At 48.8% G+C, this 20,219-nt stretch overlaps 1 protein-coding gene across 3 annotated transcripts in view; it reads left to right on the forward strand.

The window, feature by feature from the left end:
* The window catches only part of LOC307071104 (ras and Rab interactor 2-like), a 28,810-nt gene that overhangs the window by 4,591 nt on the left and 4,000 nt on the right, over positions 1-20,219 (forward strand). For 2 of the 3 annotated variants that reach the window (XM_079729991.1, XM_079729993.1), the window contains exons 2-11: positions 709-846; positions 5,857-5,954; positions 6,484-6,685; positions 7,530-7,644; positions 8,670-8,742; positions 9,592-9,683; positions 12,988-14,517; positions 17,371-17,453; positions 18,818-19,043; positions 20,058-20,189. In XM_079729991.1, coding sequence (XP_079586117.1) covers positions 790-846; positions 5,857-5,954; positions 6,484-6,685; positions 7,530-7,644; positions 8,670-8,742; positions 9,592-9,683; positions 12,988-14,517; positions 17,371-17,453; positions 18,818-19,043; positions 20,058-20,189 — 2,608 coding nt within the window. In that variant the 5' untranslated portion in view covers positions 709-789. The remainder of the gene's footprint in view (positions 1-708; positions 847-5,856; positions 5,955-6,483; positions 6,686-7,529; positions 7,645-8,669; positions 8,743-9,591; positions 9,684-12,987; positions 14,518-17,370; positions 17,454-18,817; positions 19,044-20,057; positions 20,190-20,219) is intronic. The other variant, XM_079729992.1, reaches the window with a different exon arrangement.

Raw genomic sequence — 20,219 nt, forward strand, 5'->3', positions numbered from 1 at the left:
GATGCCTCAAGTAGCCATGGGTTCACCTCCACTCAACTCACTGTGGTCTGGGGGCAATGAGGCAGAGAAAGACAGAGGAGGCTTTAACATCGTCTCACCTAATGATACCACTGAACGACTGGGGTCCCATGTGCCAAATGATCCATGTAGCAAATACAAAACCATAAGTATTGTGGTCCTCATGTGTATGGTCTACAAGTCTGCACAGATTAACCTGATACCTTCAGTTCAAAACGACGGTGATTTAACCTCCTACTGCTGGGTTAGGAATGCGTGGTTTGAACTGGGGCAGTCTGGTAGGATACCTTCACAGAGCCGTTCATTCTTTAATTATCCCGAGAAATAAGAAGCTCAGACTTGTCAGAAGAGATGAGGAGAGAGGCATGTTAAAGGGGCAAAGGAATGAGCTTGATTAAAAGACTTCAGGTTCATTATGAAAGATGAAGTTAAGCAGAGAGTGGGCAAGATTAAGATAAGAAGGTTGGGATGGAGAGAGCATAGAGAGAGAGAAGTACGAAGAGGTTTTTTTAGGGATGAAACTGGGTGGGAGGGTAGTGGGGGCGAGAGTGGGAGAGAGGGACACAAGACAGGGGGGAGAGGTTCAGACTGAAAGCATTCCAGCAGACCAGCACCTCCGTATTACTGGCTGTGGCCGACACAGGAACTTCCTGTGGTTTGACCGCAGCTCTGATCCATGTGTCGGTCCAGTAGCGCTCCAGCACAGCCGGGCAGCCTCTACCCAGACGCAGAGCGAGGGACCGGGCCCAGCAGGGAGAGCTGTCCCCCAGCATGGCCTCCAGTGCATTCCCCATGGGACCAATGGACCGAAGCGGCAGCTTCTTCAAGGTAAGGCAGTCCGCCCCCCCACCCTCGCATGGTATGTGTCTGGGAATGGATGTACATTTGGGGGGTTTTGGCCGACCGGTCTTTCTTGATTTACTGTCTATCTACTCTCTATCGCTTTGTGTCAAAAGTCAGTATTTTGTTCAGTCAGCTCAGTCTCATTGCCTTGAGGCTAACTTGATTGCTGATCTCTGACAACAACATTTACTCATTCAGGATGATATTTCCCGAATACATGGTATATTCGCAGTATAGATGAATGAAAACACAATTGTTTTTAATAGTCTTGCTTCAAACGGACACCTCTTGCTGTCTCCTGCCTTGGTTAGCATACATTGTGAATTGTTGATTCCTACTTAATTCATATTTGACATGTGTGTACTCACAAGGGCATATAGACACCCCTGCACACACACACACACACACTGTTGGGGACTTCAGAAGACACATGCACACAAACACACACACAGGCACAGATGGCCTATCCAACCATCCTTAAAATTCATTATGGTAAAATCCAATTCCCTTGTCAGCTGTATTTCTAACGCCGGCTGCAGCCTTGGTTTTGAAGTTTGCATTGTCATCTGTTTGTTCCATAATACACTCTATTGCCAGATTTTTTAAAAGTTAAAGATTTATTTATACAGCTGCTGAAGGCTCAATCAGTCTCACACTTGCATTGCTTGATGCTCACCCGGTAAAATGATACTGTCTGTGTACTCTCTCAAAATCAGAGCAAATTTCGACGGCAATGTATGCACACTAATGCACACTCTGCCCAAGTGTCCATGAGCAAGGGACATCAACACTCGATTGGTCCCTATAAGCTATTGCTATACTTAAACCCCAATTCATCCATCTTGAAAGCTTGTTGCAGGTCTGTTGAAACTTCTATAAGAAACAATGGACAGCACAACCTCAGAAATCCTGAGGTAGCAAATGGATCTGCTGCAATTACTTGACCTAAGCCTCTTTCAAACATAAATATTTTCTATCAGTTGGACCAGACATGAAACAGATTTTTCCCCGGCAGCTCCCAACTACAAAGTCTGTGTAATGTCCGATTGAGCCAATGTGTGAATAAAGCAGCAAATTTTCCGGAGAATTCACGGTGAGTGTTGATGACATTTCTATCATGTGACTGGCGAGAACCAGAAAAATACATATAAAAGTTGATATTGCGCATACGTCCAAACACATTTATTATTGCTATTAACACAAAAACAGTGATCATTAGGGATGGTTCCGTAGTATCCTCCCCCCCGCTTGATCTGTTCTAAACAAAACACTGCTTTCCCCCCCACCCCTTCTCCAAACCAAACAGAGTATTTCCGGTACGAGATAACGCATCTTAAACAGACAATCTCCTATTTGGTGCTACATGTGTGGTAGAGAATGGCCTGCACATTGTCCGAAGTTCATAAGAGCAACAGGCTGTGTTTTCTTTTATCCTTTCCTATCCAATGCTGTGCTTGACTCTCACCATAAAGCTGGTAAGCTTGCAAATGGAAGCCTGGCTTTGCAGGACTGGGGCCAAGGGGAAAAGAAGAGTCCACCGGGTTCTTTTAAACGTATCGGTTACATAGACGTTAAAACAGAGCGACTATGGCGTCACACAGATGTTCCTGAAGGGGCTTTTTGAAGCCAAATGTTTGGTTTTACGCTCAGTGCTGTCGAATCGCCCTAATTCAGCAGAACTGTTTAGGGGGGCTGAGGGGGTGAAACCTGTCTGGGAATGAGCAACATGTCATTATAGACACTTCCCCCCCAAACATAGACTTGTATACATCCTTCAACTGTGCTACATGATACAATGCGTTTCAATGCGTTTCAAAACCTCTTGTTAAAATTGTGGCTTCAACATTCACTCCTTAAGGCTGACTGCTTGATCAGTGGTTACGCTATAACCCGTACAATGCAAAGACACAATTAGATAAGAAGGGTTTACATATTTTTCAAGTACGGTATGGTGGAAAAAGCAATTATTGACTAAATGAAAGTATCACATAATTCAGTTTTTATTATTAATCCGTTGGAGATTCCCGCTGGGAACTCAGACGCAGTGAAAGCAGTCACTGTGTGTCTGGGTTTTAAAGCCTGACACATAGTTTCCCATTGAGTATCCATGGCCTTAACGACAGCCCAGGCAGAGAATCACTTACCTTCACACACACAATTACAGAGATGTGGAAAAATACATTCGTTTTTTACATTGAGTTATTAGGGTGTTAGTTGGGTGTGTGCACGTGTGTGTGTCTGCGAGTGCATGCGTGTCTGTGTACGTGTGCATGGGTCTGTGTGTGTGTGTGTTGCCGTGTTTATATTTTTAGGTGCCTTATAGTTCACATCTGCATCTGTTTACGCATGCAGGGACGGACTTAAATCCTTAACGAAATCCATAAGTAGTATTGAATGTTGTTTCTGAGAGCCATCAAAAGATATGAAGAGCTATCAAGATGTGCAGAGCCAGACTCATTCAGCCGTTCAATGACCTTCATGTGATGGCTTCAGAACGGCCCTTGCTGCTCTCTTTTCCTTTGACCCCCATAGTCTCAGTGTGGCCTACAACAACAGTGTACAACTCAAGCCTCTCATGGATTATGAATGTTGTGTCTCCTGTGTCCTGTTGTCTCCTGTGTTGTGATTACTGGTCTGTCCCTCCCCCACTCCTATTGTATTTGTATTGCTGAGCCACTTTTCTGCATGGATGCAACAAACAAACGATGTGCATCTGAATAATTAAATAGCATTCATCCTCTCCCCAGGATCAATGTCTCCCAGGTGCTGTCAAACATCACCGATAACTGTATTTTAGATGGGACTTCAAAAAGGAAAACTCGATATGTTTTATTGGTTTCTTTGGAATGCGTAAGTGAAGACCGCTTGGACATTGCCTGTCTCTATAAAAACTAGAAAGGTTGTCTTGGCTCCTTCTATTACTTTGAAAGAAGAACAAAGAAACAAAACTACTGTTTTGGTTTAGCTGACGGGGATCTGGGAGATTCAAAGACTGAGACAGCTCTGGTTCCACTTATAAATTGAATCAAAGGGGTTCTTCGCACTGTCTGCAGCGGGGCTGAGCCGGACCTCAGTTTTTTACAGACGGCATTGTCATATAGCACCATCTAGTGGTCATCTACCGAATTACACCAAGCCGGAACGACAACGCTTCTAGCATCTGGGTTTAATGTAAGAGACCACAGCACCTGGGTCACATCTGATAAGTATAGAGGGCTTACCGCTTGTTTCCTCCAAGGGAGCCAGATCATTATATCGTTATTTGCAATGCATCTTGGCTTCATTGATATTCATCTGATTATCTTAACCTTTATGTGATCATCGAGTTGTGCGCTGAAATCCCTGCCATCTGGGATATATATTCAGGCTAAAAGAGCCACACGTTGTTTATTAAGGCTTCTATCGTATCTAGTGTCTGCACAGAGCCACAGATAATCTTGACCACTACATCGACCGCCTCCTCCCTTGATAGTTGGTCAGTTTCTGCAACACCGGGATAAAGGAAACAAACTCAATGATAATTTCTGACTCCCACTGGATTTTCATGGAAAATAATATTTTGCTGAATATTTGACATTTTCCACATGGTCGTTGCCCCTGCTTTGTATGGTCTCTGTAAATTCAGTCTCTTCCACACTTCATGTGGAACACTTCACTGTCATGTGTTGTCTATCATGTACTGTCCTGTCTGTGGGTACTAGTAGATACCCACAGACCTAATACCCACAATACCCACAATCCTACTATTAGGCGTACCTAGTATACCTAGTAGTAAGTACTGGGCATGCTAGCTTTAGGAATTGCTCCTCTGGGATCAATAGTGGTTTTTATTATTTAAATTGAAAGAAGGGCTCACTCCTACGGAACCCGTAAAGGGACATGGGGTCAAAAAAAATTTTCAACGTTTCTCGTGAGCACGAGAAAGTATCTGGTGCGCACGAGAAAGCATCTGGTGCGCACGAGAAAGTATCTCGTGAGCACGAGAGAATATGTCGTGCACACGAGAAAGTATCTCGTGAGCACGAGAAAGTATCGTACACATATCACTGGCAGTGTCACTGGCACACACGCACGCACGCACGCACGCACGCACGCACGCAGGCACGCACACACACACTGCCACTGATATGCGTTCGATACTTTCTCGTGCGCACCAGATACTTTCTCGTGCTCATCACCAGATACTTTCTCGTGCGCACCAGATACTTTCTCGTGCTCAAGAGAAACGTTAACGTATTTTTTTTTTATCCCATGTCCCTTTACGGGTTCCGTACACTCCACACATACCACTGGATCACCAAAAGTCGATCTGGACTGTAAAGAATGATTCGCAGCAGACGTCATCCTCTGTTCTATCCCTCTATCTGTGGTCCCCTCCCACCTCACTGTGTTTGTCCAACAAGGGGATCAACATGCAGGGCAAGACCCCCATGACCCCCAGCAACGTTCAACCCACGCAACATCAGACCTCCCTGATAACAAAAACACAACCCATAAAATCTCAATCCAGACCCACAACACTAAGATGACTTCCTATGAGTTTTCCTCTCCACCCAGATGTGTATAAAAACTCATTTAGTGGTGTTGTTTACATCAATGGGTTGATAGTAGGAATACCATTTACACTGAGAATATAGTAAACGGCCTGTGTGTGTGTGTGTGTGTGTGTGTGTGTGTGTGTGCGCGTCATCCTGTGTTTCCCGGTGCATGTGTGTTCGTTGTTTCCATCGCATTGTCTCCATGCTTCCTGCCTATAGGAAGTGAGTTAAATTCACAGGAAAAGTGAGTAACTGTTTCACAGGCTGCGTGCCGCGTTTCGCAACGGAACTCCAGGGTTTCGATTCTGGAGGCTTCTCTTGACGTTCCCGTCTCCCGTCGTGTCGCTGCGCGTCTGACTTCCTCATAGCTCGTCCCTGCCTGCTCCTTCTAGGGATCTTCTCCGTGTGTGTTTGGAACTCGCCCGGTGAGCTTTCTCCTTCTCCCGTCTCCTCCTAGCTGATCGACGCCTTTGCGTCGGAGATCGGGGAGCTGAAACAGGAGATGGTCCGGACGTCCTCGGCGGAAGAGGAGAAGCAGCCGGTTGCATTCCAGGGGTGAGGCTTTTCGTTTACAAACATCAGCATGTGCGTTCCGTCGTACCTCCCCGCTCTCCTCCCGGAGCATGGGGTGGAATTCCAAAAGATTTGCTTGGACATTCTAGAAATTCCTCGGCTTAACAATTAGCATAAGAATTCATGAAGAGGTTGTTTCTTAACGGATTGTTGCTCTGTGGATTTGGTGTTGCATGCTGACTCCTCTTTTGCCTTTTTAATACATAGTTGTTCTGGTTTATTACAATTACAAAGATGGCTATTGATATCTAGTATTGATATATATCAAGCAGCCTCTTCCCCTCCGCATTTGTTGATTCTCTCTCTCTCTCTCTCTCTCTCTCTCTCTCTCTCTCTCCCTCTGTCTCTCTCTCTCTCTGTCTCTCTCCCTCTCTCTCTCTGTCTCCCTCTCCCTGTCTCTCTCTCTCTCTCTCTCTCTCTCTCTCTCTCTCTCTCTCTCTCTCTCTCTCTCTCCTCTGTCTCCCTCTCTCTCTCTCTCTCTCTCTCTCCCTCCCTCCCTCACCCCACTCAGGCTGGAGGGTGAGGTAAGCGGGCTGTACCTGCAGTCCCACCACTGCAGCCACCGTGTGGGCGGTGAGAGGGATTCTGGGTATGACTCGCTGGGCAGGAGGATGAGCGTGCTGGCCCGACTGACCCAGACGCACCCCGTGTGGCTACTGCTAGCCCTGGGGGAGGAGGAGGCCAGACGTATTCTGCTCAGACAGCCAGCCGGGGTAAGGAGCCGGGGAACACCCTAGCCGCTAGCGCCGGTTGCTAACCAAACACCACAGGTTGCGTGAGGCTTGGAAGTCTGAGGCCGATGCCAAGATTGTGCAATGGAGATTATTGGGCTGATCGTCGGATCAGCTTTGCTGGGTTTTGTTTTTGGAACAAACAGTGATTTCAGTTTCTTTTTTTGATGAAATCGTCGGAAGAGTGACGAAATGCAAGAGAAATTGTGACATTATTCCACTCCATGAAACTGGTTGCAGATGTTTTCATCTGAGGGGTGACGTTGTGTGAATGACTAAATGACCCTATTCCCCTCCAACTCCTTGGTCTCGATAAACGTTTTTTGGATCCTACTACAAAAGAAAAGCTTGTAACTAAACCCACCAGTGTAAATACCACACCCGGGGGACTCCCTGTCTTCCCCACAGTGTATTGGAGCCATTCAAATCCCTGTTCTTGTTGCTGTTGGCTCTAGCTTAAGGACCTTCTGACCCACTGCGGTTCACGCCGCAGTCACACATTTGTTTGGTTTGCTGGTGACCAACTTTTAGAAGTAAAAAAAGTGTGACTTAACTAAATTACTACATATAAGTAGGTTTGTGTTGCAACAGCAATCGTGTCAGGTCTTTTTAAGGGCATATTAAGGACACTAGTAGAGGTGCACATAAATAAAACCACAAAAGTATTTGGATTACCAAAACATGTTTATGTTTATGAACCCTGAACACAGAATAAAACGCCTACAGAAGATGACATCACTGAACAGCAACCACAGAACGGTGCGCCCATGCTCACTTCCATTGCTGAACCAATGAGACAGGCTCTCATGTGTTCCCCCTGGTGCAGGTGTTCCTGGTGACGAGGTCCGCCACCCTGCAGCGGAAGGTCCTCAGTGTACGACTGGAGGACGATGGTTCGTCTCCGTGTATCCAGGACTTCCCCGTCAAGGAGAGCCAGTACAGTAGGTCTCATCCAACCCTTACCTGGTCCTTTGCCAAACCAGCAGGTGCAAGGGGATCAAGCCTTCAAGAGTGTCCGTCTACAGTAGGTTGTGTGTTTGTGTTGTCGTCTACGGCACGGGCAGCAAATATTTATTGTGCATCGAACAGTTTCAACATGGTAACATAGGCAGCACCACAATACCAGAACCAGCAGGCCAGCAGACCAGTGGTATAATATCATTAACATTTAGGGCATTTAGCAGAATCTTTTATACGAAGCAACTTCCAATAAGTACATTTGTTAGAAGAAAGAGAAACAACAATCTTTCGCTGTCGGTACAGTAAGGACGTTCAGAGAACGTGCCAAGCACTTACAATTGTTAGGTTTACCCATTCCCCGTGTACAACAAAAAGAGCTGGGACAAGAATGATATCATATATAATTAGCGCTAGACATTCTAGAAGGGAGAACTACATCAAGTTTTACCATAAGTTTTACATGATGAATGATGGAACATGGACAGCGATGTGATGACGAGCAAGCCTTGGACCTTCCCATGCTGTCCTGAGAGAAACCCCTGGGACAGACCAGTCTCTGCCCTAGTTCGGCCATCTGATATGGGTCAGCTGCATATCGGTGGGCACCTCAAATATATACGAGCAGAGACAGCTGTTCAGGACTGTAATGTATCTGACCAACCTCCAGTCAGAGGGTGAATTGTTTATGTCAAGCTTTTTGTCAAGATTTGATGGAGCTTAACCTGTTTTGGTAGCAAAACAGGTTAAGACTTACTTATACACTATATCAAACTCATACTGTAAGGGGACTGCCCCAGTGCGAGTGGGTTGGAGGGGGGCTGTGTATGAATGCTCTATCGGTCAGGGGCTTTTTGGACTCCCAAGCTGACAGGTATGGGGTTTGATTCCCCATCTGTAGGCCTGTAGGCCTCCTTGAGCAGAACAGCCAAGTCGTACCTACTCATGAATGACATGCATCTCAAACAAAGAATCAATGACTAAATTGTTGTGCTTTTATTTTTAACAGCCTTCTCACTGGAACACTCTGGGATCAGCTTTGCAGACCTGTTCCGCCTGGTGGCTTTCTACTGTATCAGCAGGTAACGGATATAAGTTAAAGCTCTCTCTCTCTCTACCTCTCTAGCTCTCTTTCGACCTTGCTCTCTCTTTCTCTCTCTCTACCGGTCAGTCTCTCTCTCTACCTCTCTCCCTGTCTCTCTCCCTACCTCTCTCGCTCTCTTTCTCGCTCTCTTTCTTACTCTCTCTGTCTCTTTCTCTCTCTCTCTGTCTCACTCTCTCTCTCTCTCTCTCTCTCTCTTTCTCTAGCTCTCTATCTCTCTATCTCTCTCTTTCCCGCTATATGTAGCTCTTTCTCTCTCTCTCTCTCTCTCTCTCTCTCTCTCTCTCTCTCTCTCTCTCTCTCTCTCTCTATCTCTCTCTACCTCTTTCGCGCTATATGCAGCTCTCTACCTCTCTCTCTCTCTCTCTCTCTCTCTCTCTCTCTCTCTCTCTCTCTCTCTCTCTCTCTCTCATTTTATTTTTGTCTTAAACCTAGCTTTGCTCCATGCCCAAGGTGTTTGTTTCTTGCGTCTGGGCCAGACTGCCACACAGACTAACATCGGGTCCTAAACCACACACACACAAAACATGAAATGGGAACCAGTGCAGCTAGGAGCTACACTTTCCATTTCCAGAGAAAAGAAAACCCATAGGGTGTATTATATGAGGGACCATACTCTAAGCTGGTCATGACCTGGTACACTGTGTTAGTGTTGAACCTATGGAGGCGGCACTGGCTTTTTTTAAATATTAAATTCAATATCTTTGCATGACAATAATATAGATGGCTTTTCCATGTGTATCTTATGGCAGCCATTGTTGTTTCATCCTCTCTTAACAGCGTTTCTTTGTCTTCTTTCTTTTGCTTTTGTTTCCTCGGGGTGAATTAGGGACATCCTGCCATTCACACTGAAGCTCCCAGAATCCATTGCGTCGGCCAGGGCTCGGAAGGAGCTGGAGGAGGTGGCCCGGCTCGGAGCAGGTAGTCCCACTGATACTGATACCGTCGGCACGGGGAGAAGTGATGTCATGGAGGAGCACCCAGCTACGTGCCTGTTACTCCAGCTCTATGTGTGATAACAAAATAAGCCAGAGTATCCGCTGCCCTTCGGAGCAGAAACACCGAGCCCCGGATGTGACACAGGTCCAAAACAAATCGAAAACATTCGTTGTTATAAATCCTATATGGGTGTAGGGTTTAAAAGTCTTACAGATCTTTTCATTAAGGTGTCGTGATACCCGAGGCGTCGCTCCAGGCAGGGCGCCTCGGGGGTCTTGTTCCCCCAGACGGCCACCAGATAGCAGTATTAGCCTTGCTGATTGGGCTGTGCATGCTAAAGCGCTTCAGCGCACAGCGTGGGGGAGTGTCCGCAGGCGCGCTGCGTGAGCCTACTCATCAGCGACTACATGCACAGACGTCTGCCCTACAGACGCTGGCTCTTGCAAATCATTCCTAGAATTTGGTTAACCGATGTGAGTAATGATGGGGAGTCAGAGCACCAGCCCAATCCAGTTGTCTTTGAAGCTGTTAGTGAAGGGTGGAAAAAACCATTATAATTATAGTTACTTATTCTTAATCTGAAGCACACTTATCCAGGCTTTTTTTTAACTTTAAGCTGTTATTAAGAAGTGTTTTATTGCACCATTAGGGCTTTTTTTGAAAGGATACACACACAAATACACACAAACACACAAACACTCCTAATCCCTCTCACATTTTGGTTGGTATGTGTGCGGGTGTAAACTTGTAGGAAATACCAATGCCAACTTTGGAATAACTGTGCTTGAATTAGACTTGGGATGGGGGGAGGGGGCAGAGCTGAAGGAGGAGGGGCTAGAGGGGGCAGGGCTGGAGGGGGCGGAGCCAGAGGGGAGCTTTTACTGTGAGTCAGCCCGGGACCTTTTATTAGGCCGCTGGCCAGTCGGGGTTACTCCTCTTCCCTGTGGAAAACCTGTGTTTGAAGATAAAAGGCAGGCACGGCCCGTGTCTATATATACAAGCAAGCCTTTTCTCTTTTTAAACACTGCCTTGTGAATGCGGTTGTGCCCAGATACTGAGTGAGGGCTGGAAGGTGACCCTTAACTGAACTATTTGAGGATATAGTTCTGCAGCTTCTATGATTTACGTTCTGAGACAAAGCAAGGGATACCTCCGGGTTATGACCAAAGATGCACACGCATCAACAATTACCACAGATATAGAAAATCTTTGTGCAGCGTCTTATCCCAAAGCTATCTTTGATTTGTACGGGGAATGGGTTGGCCAAATAATTGTAAGTGACTGCAGTTGTTTCTATGAACATCCTTACTGTACCGACAGTGGTATATTGTTGTTTCTCTTTTATCTGACATATGTACTAATTGTAAGTCGCTTTGGATAAAAGCGTCTGCTAAATGCCCTGAATGTAAATGTGAAATCATGATTAAACGCAAATTGAAACCATTTTGGGTTAAAACAACCCACGCTAGTTTCAATCAATGCTTAAGTTGTAGATTAAGTTCATCTTTAGTTCCTTATGAAGACACGCTTGTATACTGCCCTCCATATCCTCTTCAAACCACCACTGAATAGGAGGGAAATGGGGGAAAAGAGGAGTTTCCCTGCTTCTGCTCGTTCAAGGGCCACCTCAGTCGTATTCTCCTGATCCTGTGTTGACTGTAGATGGCCCTGAGCTTAAGAATGGGGAGGTCGGTTCCATAGATAGAACCTAACCTTCGAGACCCCCACAGGGCCTCCAGTGAGACGGGAATATAACCGCAAGATGTTTTCAGGCCCCAAGATACCGAGATCAGAGTATTCTCAGGCTTAGGGAACCCTGCCCAGTTATTCAGACCCCATACGTTCATGTTGACAGAGACATCTGAGTTTGATTGGATTTATTATTAGATCTCTCTCTCTCTCTCTCTCTCTTAAACTGTCTGTCTGTCTGTCTGTCTGTCTGTCTGTCTGTCTGTCTGTCTGTCTGTCTGTCTGTCTGTCTGTCTGTCTGTCTGTCTGTCTCTCTCTCTCTCTCTCTCTCTCTCTCTCTCTCTCTCTCTCTCTCTCTCTCTCTCTCTCCCCCTAACACCTTAACCAGCCCTCCCCCATTTTACAGGCTCTAACTGCGGTTAAGTTTGTGTTCAGTCAGCACGGAGCAGGAAAACCTAATAAAAATACTTTTATTTATAGAATAGCTTTATTGGCCAGAAGCATGTTTACGCTGACATACTGTTTTGTTTATTTTCTTTGTGCTACCTTCTGTTTTAATGGTTTATTTTACAAGTCATATTTTCCCATAAAAACCAAATGCTTCCCACCTACCGACGAGGATATCGGAATATCTGATTAGTGTGATTGAATGGCAGTTCGGAAGCTTCTATTTTCCACTTGTACCCATGATTCAGCTTCATGGTAGGTCGAGGGCTGGGTACTGCCTGAGAGAGAGTTTTCGACAGCTCTATTCCTGTGACATGAGTGCATCTCTCAGCCTGAGGGGTGAGTGTTGAGTGAGGGACGGCCGTGTTGTAGCAGCAGTCGAGTAGAGCGAACGAAGGGATTCAGTTGAGGTGAGAGTGTGAGCCCAGGGACAGACAGGAGTTTTGTTAAAGTGCAGAAGAAAGACAGATAAATGGGGAAAACAAACAAGAACCATGGAGTTTGAGCTGGAACTGGGAAAAAAAACAGAAGGAGCAACCGAAGCAGAGTGGAAAGGGGCCGGGCATTCGTAGCAGGAAATGGGAGTGGAAAGCAGGACAAGGCAGTGGGGCGACTGTGTCTGTGTGTGTGTGTGTGTGTGTGTGTGTGTGTGTGCGCGTGTGCTTGGGGCCCTCCCACTAAGAGATTAACATTGGTGACTCCCCTCTCTGGCTCGCTGGGTGTGTGTGTGCGCGTATGTGTGGGTGTGTGAGTGAGTTGGTATCCAGTGACTCAGAGCACAGACACAGGACTAAACTCGCACGGCTCCAGTAGCTGCGAGAGCGGCAGACACTCCCCAGGAGAGCGCCACAAGTGTGGGGACGGACTTCAAACTACTCGTACCTTGTACCTCGAGGGCATATCCGAACGGAGCTGCCGTGAGTAAGAGCCCCCCGGGGTGTTGTTTAGCCCGTTGGATCCCATGTGTCCTCTTGTGCGTGCGACTGCGGTGTTGTGATTCTCTTCTCCCGTCGAAGTGTGACTCCCTTGACACCCGAGCCCCCCTCCACGGTGACTCCCTCTTGTAGCCGTCGGCAGGCGGGTGCGGCGCCGTCGGGGGTCCGCGAGGTTAACCATTCCCTCCCGGCGTTCCTCTCTTTCCCTTTCCCAGGATTCTGGGACTCTGCCCTCAGCCGCCAGCGACCCTGCTCGCCCCCCCGCCCGCTGAGCCGCACCCTCAGCCCCCAGCGCTCGGACAGCGGGCCGCCCGGGGGGTCCCGGAGCGGGGCCCGCGGCAGGCAGGCCGGGCGCGGCATCGTCAGCGCGCCCCCCACCCTGCGCGCCAACACCCCCCTACCGGGGTCCTCGCGGAGCCAGCCCGGCGGCGCCCTGTGCTTCGTCAACCCGCTCTTCCTCCAGGCGCACCGCCACCGCCAGGGAGAGCTGGAGCCCGCCTCCTCCTCCTCCCCCTCCTGTGACCGCAAGCCCCCCCGCACCCTGCCCAGCCCCAGGAGACCCCCGGTGTCGGCCGCCGCTTCCCGCGTCCAGGGCGCTCGCCGCCGCGCCGGTAAGGCCGCCGGCGACGCGAAGCCACGCCTCACGCCCCCGCCGCGCCCCCCGCCCCCAAGCTTCATGCCCAGCCGCCGGCAAGCCCCGCCCCCGCCGGCGCTGCTGCCGGTCGAGCCCCCGCCCACGCCCACGCCGGTCGAGCCGCCTCCGCTGCCGGCCGCGCCCCCGGCGTCCGTCCCCAAGCCGAAGGGCATGCCAGAGCCAGTTGCCGCGGCTGCCAGGCAACAACAACAACCCACGTCAGTGCGGCGCCAGGCTCCCCGGCCGCCGTCCATGGGCGCCAAGAGCAGCAGCCCGGCCAAGAAGCCGGCCGCCGCCGGCGCCGCGTCGGCCGCCGCGTCAAACCCGCCGCCGCCCAGGCCCTCCAAGAAGCCCGACCTGGAGTCCCACCGCTGCCACGTCGCCCTGGACGACGAGACCATCGCCCGGGCCATCCTGCGCGCCAAGCCCCCGCCTTCCCAGCCGGCGGCGCCCTCGGCCGCTGAGGCCGCCCACCCCGAGGAAGGAGCCGGGAGCCCCCCCGGCGAACAGCGCCTCAGCGACATGAGCATGTCCACCTCGTCCTCCGACTCCCTGGAGTACTCCCGGGCCCCTGGCTTCTCCTTGGGCCTCCCCCCCACCCCGGCCCGCCACCCGCGTCACCGCGGCGACCCCGACGAGGACAGCAGCGAGGAGGAGGAGGAGGAGGAAGAGGAGGAGGAGGAGGAGGAGGAGGAGGACTACGGGGTGGGTCTGGAGAACGACCTGGAGAACGGGCGGCGGCGGCCCTTCAGCGCCCGCCGGAGGAACGTGGGGGTGAGGCTGAGCCGGAGGCTGGGCGGGGGGTCCTTCATCCTGCCCCGCGCCCTCAAGGGGAAGTTCCGCCGGATGAGCGGCGTCCTGGGCTCCCTCATGACCCCGGAGCGGCGAGCCGTCAAGAGGATCGCCGAGCTGTCCCGGGAGAAGGGCTCCTACTTTGGCTCCCTGGTGCAGGACTACGTCTGCTTCGTGCAGGAGAACCGCCGCTGTCACACCACGGCCACGGACTTCCTGCAGACCATCCGGCAGTTCATGACCCAGATGAAGGCCTACCTGCGGCAGAGCTCGGAGCTGGACCCGCCCCTGGAGTCCCTCATACCTGAGGACCAGATCGGTGAGTAGGACGCGATCTGGCTAGAGCTCTTCGTCACTGTCCGAAAAGCAATGCTTGGAAAACAAAAGGTGTACTGCATGTATGTTTATCTTGATCATGAATGGGTTGAATCATTTGAGTGAATCATCGCCGACGAATTTTCGCATTCTATCGTAGTAGAAGGAAGTGCCTCTACGGTCCTTTTGTCTTCCGATGGAATATTTCCATGTTAGTCCGGGTGAAAGAATGGCATGATATCCTGCAGACTTTTAGATTGTGTACACACAGCGGGTGCCAAGCTTGGGTTTCTTGTTTGAGCGGCTGGAATTCCACTGAATTTCAATCACTGCTCCCATGCCTGTGCATGACATTAATGAGACCACAGCATGCTGGAGACCTACTCGGCTGGTAATTATATGGAAGTGGTTGTTATCTGACTCTGAAGCACTTTGCTGAAATGGATGCTTGATTCAGAGGAGTTTTCACATGAATATCTAGCTCGCACATGAATATCTAAAGGACAAGGGAACGAGAGCTATCTAGCTCGCGTCCCCTTGTCCTTTGTAAACAGTAACAGCAAAGCCTTGTTCCGGCACATAGAAATGATCCATTCTCTCAGATCTTCTGTGAGCTCACTGACCACAGAAATGCACAGACTGTCTTGTGCTAATATTCTCTTTCGTAAGAGCATTCGCACAACAACGTTGTTTATGAAGCAGTCGTTGTTTTCAACCGAAGCCTCTTCATGTGGAATGAAGAGAATCTTCAGAATCGTTCACTAAAGCGACCGACGAGTAACCGTTCAGAAAAGGTTGTGTGTAGGTTTTGTCCAGGCTTCCTCGGTCTTTGGCACACAGCGACCAAGTGTTACGTGCTCATATTCCACCGAGGCCGGCCGGTATTCAAGGTTTACTACAGTGTGTGAATGCCAGAGCAGACAGACAGGCTAGGTGAAATCACTCTCCCTAACACCCAAGGTCATTCTTCAAAGGAACGGACAAGTGGTTCCTGCTCGTCCACTAGCACTCAATGTTTACCAGAAACCCCTTGAGGGAGAGTGCTCATTTCTGTTAGTTAAATATACACGTCCCTGGAACTGCTGCCTACATTAGTGTGTGTGTGTGTGTGTGCGTGTGTGTGTAGCTCAGGCTCTGCTAAGGCTTCTACCAAACTGATATTCTCAGTGGGCACAAGGCAACGCAATCTCTAATATACAGTGTATATTATAAAGTGTGTTTGTGTGTGTGTGTGCTCATTTCTATTAGTTATATATAAACGTCCCTGGAAGTGCTGCCTACCTTAGTGTGTGTGTGTGTGTGTGTGTGTGTGTGTGTGGTGAACCATTTATTTTAGATTTTTAGGGTAAATTGCAGGTTTGTATTTGAGTCAAACTCATTTCGTCGTGGGTGTCGAAACCATTTATGTGCGATGGGCCGAGGATATTGCTGCAATGCTGTGTTTAAACAACATGCTTTTTGAACTGGTTATACCCTTTTGAACTTTCTACCCCTGACCCTACTTTACAGTGACGGACAATGTGGGAGGGGGCTTGTTATTGTCTAGTTATATATTTACAGATATCCAAAAACTAGGTTTAGTACAAAAGCAAACATTGCTCAGAATACAATATGAAAGCCGCCAGCTCCTTAAGCAGACAGGAAATTGGAGGTAAGGGTGTGTGTGTGTGTGTGTGTGTGTGTGTGTGTGTGTGTGGTTGGGTGTGTGTGTGTGTGTGTGTGTGCGTGCTCTGATAGCGGAGGCAAATTAGAAGTAACTCAGTTTTACTTCCCTCTGCATGGACACATGTTTGCTCATGGCTCCTGCCACTGTGAACAACAATGTCTTTCCTCTTGATCTGGAGGTCGAGTGTGTAAGTCTTAGCCTCGGAGTGCTCCAGAGGTCAACCAAACCGGTTCCCTTCGTTGACCGGCTGGGTTAGAGCCGTTCCAGGAAGAACAAATGACCCGTTTTATTTATTTTATGCGGTCAAACTCAATGTGCTCTCTGTAGGTCACTGGCCATAAGGAAACGGTTCGATCAAACGTTCAGTTTCTCATGAGGACACTATATTGCACATCCACCGGCTGGGTTCTGAGGAAACAGGGTTGAATTGCACATGGGAAGAACCAGGACATTTTCGTAAACCCGTAGGTGGTGGATACGTAAACACATCGCCACCATGTTGCTTTTGACTTGGTAAATCGAGTGTAGGAATAATTGACATCATTTATCATTCTTGCTTTATCCAGACTCTATCTGCCCTGATGTCTGGGCAAACAAGTTATTACAGTATAATACAGTTATTCCTAAACTGAAGTGTCCCAGCCCTCCTTTTAAAATAAAGGGGATGGATTCCAAGCGAGGGGATAAAGAGGTGTTTGATGGAAACACAATGGAGGCGTGTGGATGACGGAGGTCTTTATGAATGGACAGCACTGTAGCTTCTGCTACGTAGGCCTAGCATTGCATTTGGTCCCCGGCCTGGCCATGACTCTGGTATAATGAGCACGGTGTTAAAGGACTCGTGGTACTTCAGGGTTATAGGCTGATAGCTTATAGAGGTCTGTCGGGGAAGGATGGTTTAATGTCATAGGAGTGTCAAGGTTGAGCTCGCGATTCTCATGAATTTCCATATAATTGGCAATGTTTGACCTGGCCTGAATGTGGATGGAACAAAACACTTTTGAGTAGTGATTGAGTTTTCAGTGAACAATGAATAATTTATAAATGGGACACTTTGGGGTTTTCTGATTGTGTTATTCATACTGTGAATAATGAAACCCTGTTTATATGTTGTGTTTGTGTCTGTGACCCGTTCAAACGTGAGAAATGAAACTGTTTGTATGTTGTGTTTGTGTCTGTGCTCCCCTGCAGATCACATCCTGGAGAAAGCCATGCACAAGTGTGTGCTGAAGCCACTGAAGAGTGTTTTGGAGGTGGCCCTCCATGACTTCCAGGTAAGAGACCAGAGTAGTTTCATGAAGAAGCAGGACCTTTTAAACGCTGCTCATAGACCCTCCTTCTTCGGCCTGTTCTTTGATCACTGACTTTCAATTCAGTTTTAGAAATGTGAACAACGGCTGTTGTTTTAATGCTATATACCACTTCCTGATAGTTGTATTCCCAATAGAACCGCTTGCGATTTTCAAAATGTCATTCTCATCGGTTATTTTTATATTGTAGGTTATGGCACAATGTAGGTTATGGCACACTAAACTATAAAACCCTCAACAGGGCTTGCCGATCGCAAGGTCACGTTGCAGTGACCACGGCCATTTCGGAAGCATAGCAGCAATGGAATGTTAGTTGTTGGAAGTAATGTTGTTATGGTCATTGTTTATGAATCAATGCTGAACTGATGTCATTTTTGGAAGTCGTTGAAACTGTTTTGAAACTTCAGAGTTTGAAACTTCACAGCGTTTCTCTTGCGAAGCCTAGGTTGCACTATATAATTATGTTGATTTTAGGATTTAACAGTAAACCTCTCTTTACTCTCTGTATTGCCAACACAAACTCCCATGATGCATTCTGATGTACAAGCCCTGTACACCAGTATTAATCTGCAGTTGCTTCAGGTCACCTTAGCCCAGCAACCTATTTGGCCAGAGGGCCAGCTTGACCTCCTGACCTGAGCTCCTTGCTAAATAGTATATCTCTTTAGGCCCCGTACAATTTATGTCTGTTAATAATAGATAAGCCATTAAATAGAGGACGTAGTTTAAATATGTGATACAATTGAAAAAGTATGCATTGATTAAACACAATGCAGCCGGGTTCATACAATGTGGCAGGACTCATGCTTGGCTTCATTGTTTCCACATAATTGATGAGCCAACCAGTGGTGTGAACCTCCAGTCACACTGGTATGACATGAAAACCAACCACAACGGATCTGTGATTTTGAGTGAATTTGGACAAAAGGACTGTGTTTAAATCATCTCCAATTCGAAAACCTATCTCTACAGAGCGGGAAGTGAATTGATGGACAACGGTAAAGTCAGGCGGCAGTCACTCAGGAGGGGGAGCGAGTTCACTTGTAACTGTAAGGTTGCTAGTTCCATCCCAGGAGTGTCTTGGTGTCCCTGAGCAAGACGCCTCACCCTAACTGCTCCTGACGAGGCTGGCTGTCGCCTTGCGTGGTTGACTCTGACTCCCCGTTCCAGTGCTGACCCGTATCAGTGCTGACCTGTTTTAGTGACTCCCCGTTCCAGTGCTGACCCGTATCAGTGCTGACCTGTTTCAGTGACTCCCCGTTTCAGCGACTCCCTGTTTCAGTGACGAGCCGTTTCAGTGACCTCAGTGTTGTGTGTCTGTGGACCAGGTGAGCAGCGGCGCCTGGCAGCAGCTGAAGGAGAACCTGGCCCTGGCCAAGGCCAAGAGGCCCCTGGAGCTGGGGGTGGATGGGGTGGTCCCCCCGGACCCCGTGGCCATTGAGAAGATCCGCCACAAGTTCCTCACCATGAAAAAGATGTACTCGCCGGAGAAGAAGGTCTCCCTGCTGCTGCGCGTCTGCAAGCTCATCTACACCATCATGCAGGACAACTCAGGTACACAAGAGCTAACAGCTAACAGCTAGCGGCTAACAGCTAGTGCTGCGCGTCTGCAAGCTCATCTACTCCATCATGCAGGACAACTCAGGTACACAAGAGGGGACACCACACACTAGCAGCTAACAGCTAACAGCTAGAGGCTAACAGCTAGTGCTGCGCGTCTGCAAGCTCATCTACGCCATCATGCAGGACAACTCAGGTACACAGGAAACACCACACGTTTACTGGCTACTGCATCAAGGAGGACATCTCAGGAAGCGCAGAGCCCAAAGCCCACAGCCCATGAAAAAGATGAAGCATGATGCAACAGATGGCCGTTCTTATATTACAATAAATTGCGTCCAATATAGACTTGAGCCCCACTCAGTAAAAATAGAAAAGCTTCGTTATGTCCTCGCTCTGTGCTAGTTGCTCCCCTCTTAAACTGTAGGGCTATGTGTCTTTATTGGTTGGCGCTATAAATATGAAGCGCCACATGGGCACACTTCATATGTGCAAAGGCAGGACGGAGCAGTCGTGGGTGCGGGGGTCCACCCCCCTCCCGACGGTACTGGGGGCAACAGACTACCTGTGGACCTCCTTGAGCAGGCCGGCCCTAACCCCGCTCTCAGCTCATTCACGACATGTATCCGTATTCACTGCGGGGTTGTTTAATTTACATTAAGGGCATTAGACGGACGCTTTCATCCAAGAGACTTACAACACTTACAACAATATATCGCTGTCGGTACAGTAAGGATGTTCATAGAACCAAGTACCAAGAACAAGTGCTAGGTTAACGAATTCCCCTTGTACAACAAAGATAGCTAGTATGCAACTCAATGCCAGTTGCTAATTTAAGGACGTACAACAGACAATGAGTGTGTGAGAGGGGCGAGAGGGGGTAGGGGGGACTCCCTGACATCGGAGGAAATCCTTTGCGACCTGAGGAAACCTTCCTCCCATCCGGACACTGACCCCCCCCCCCCCCCCCCCCCCCCCCCCCCCCCCCCCCCCCCCCCTCTGTCCCAGGGAGGATGTATGGAGCGGATGACTTCCTGCCCATGCTCACCTACGTGCTGGCCCAGTGCGACCTGCCTCAGCTGGACGCAGAGATCCAGTACATGATGGAGCTGCTGGACCCCGCCCTCCTCCATGGCGAAGGTAGGTCAAAGGTCAAACGTCAACCTTGGG

This window comes from Pollachius pollachius (genome assembly GCF_949987615.1).
Source record: "Pollachius pollachius genome assembly, chromosome: 2".
NCBI lineage: Eukaryota > Metazoa > Chordata > Actinopteri > Gadiformes > Gadidae > Pollachius > Pollachius pollachius.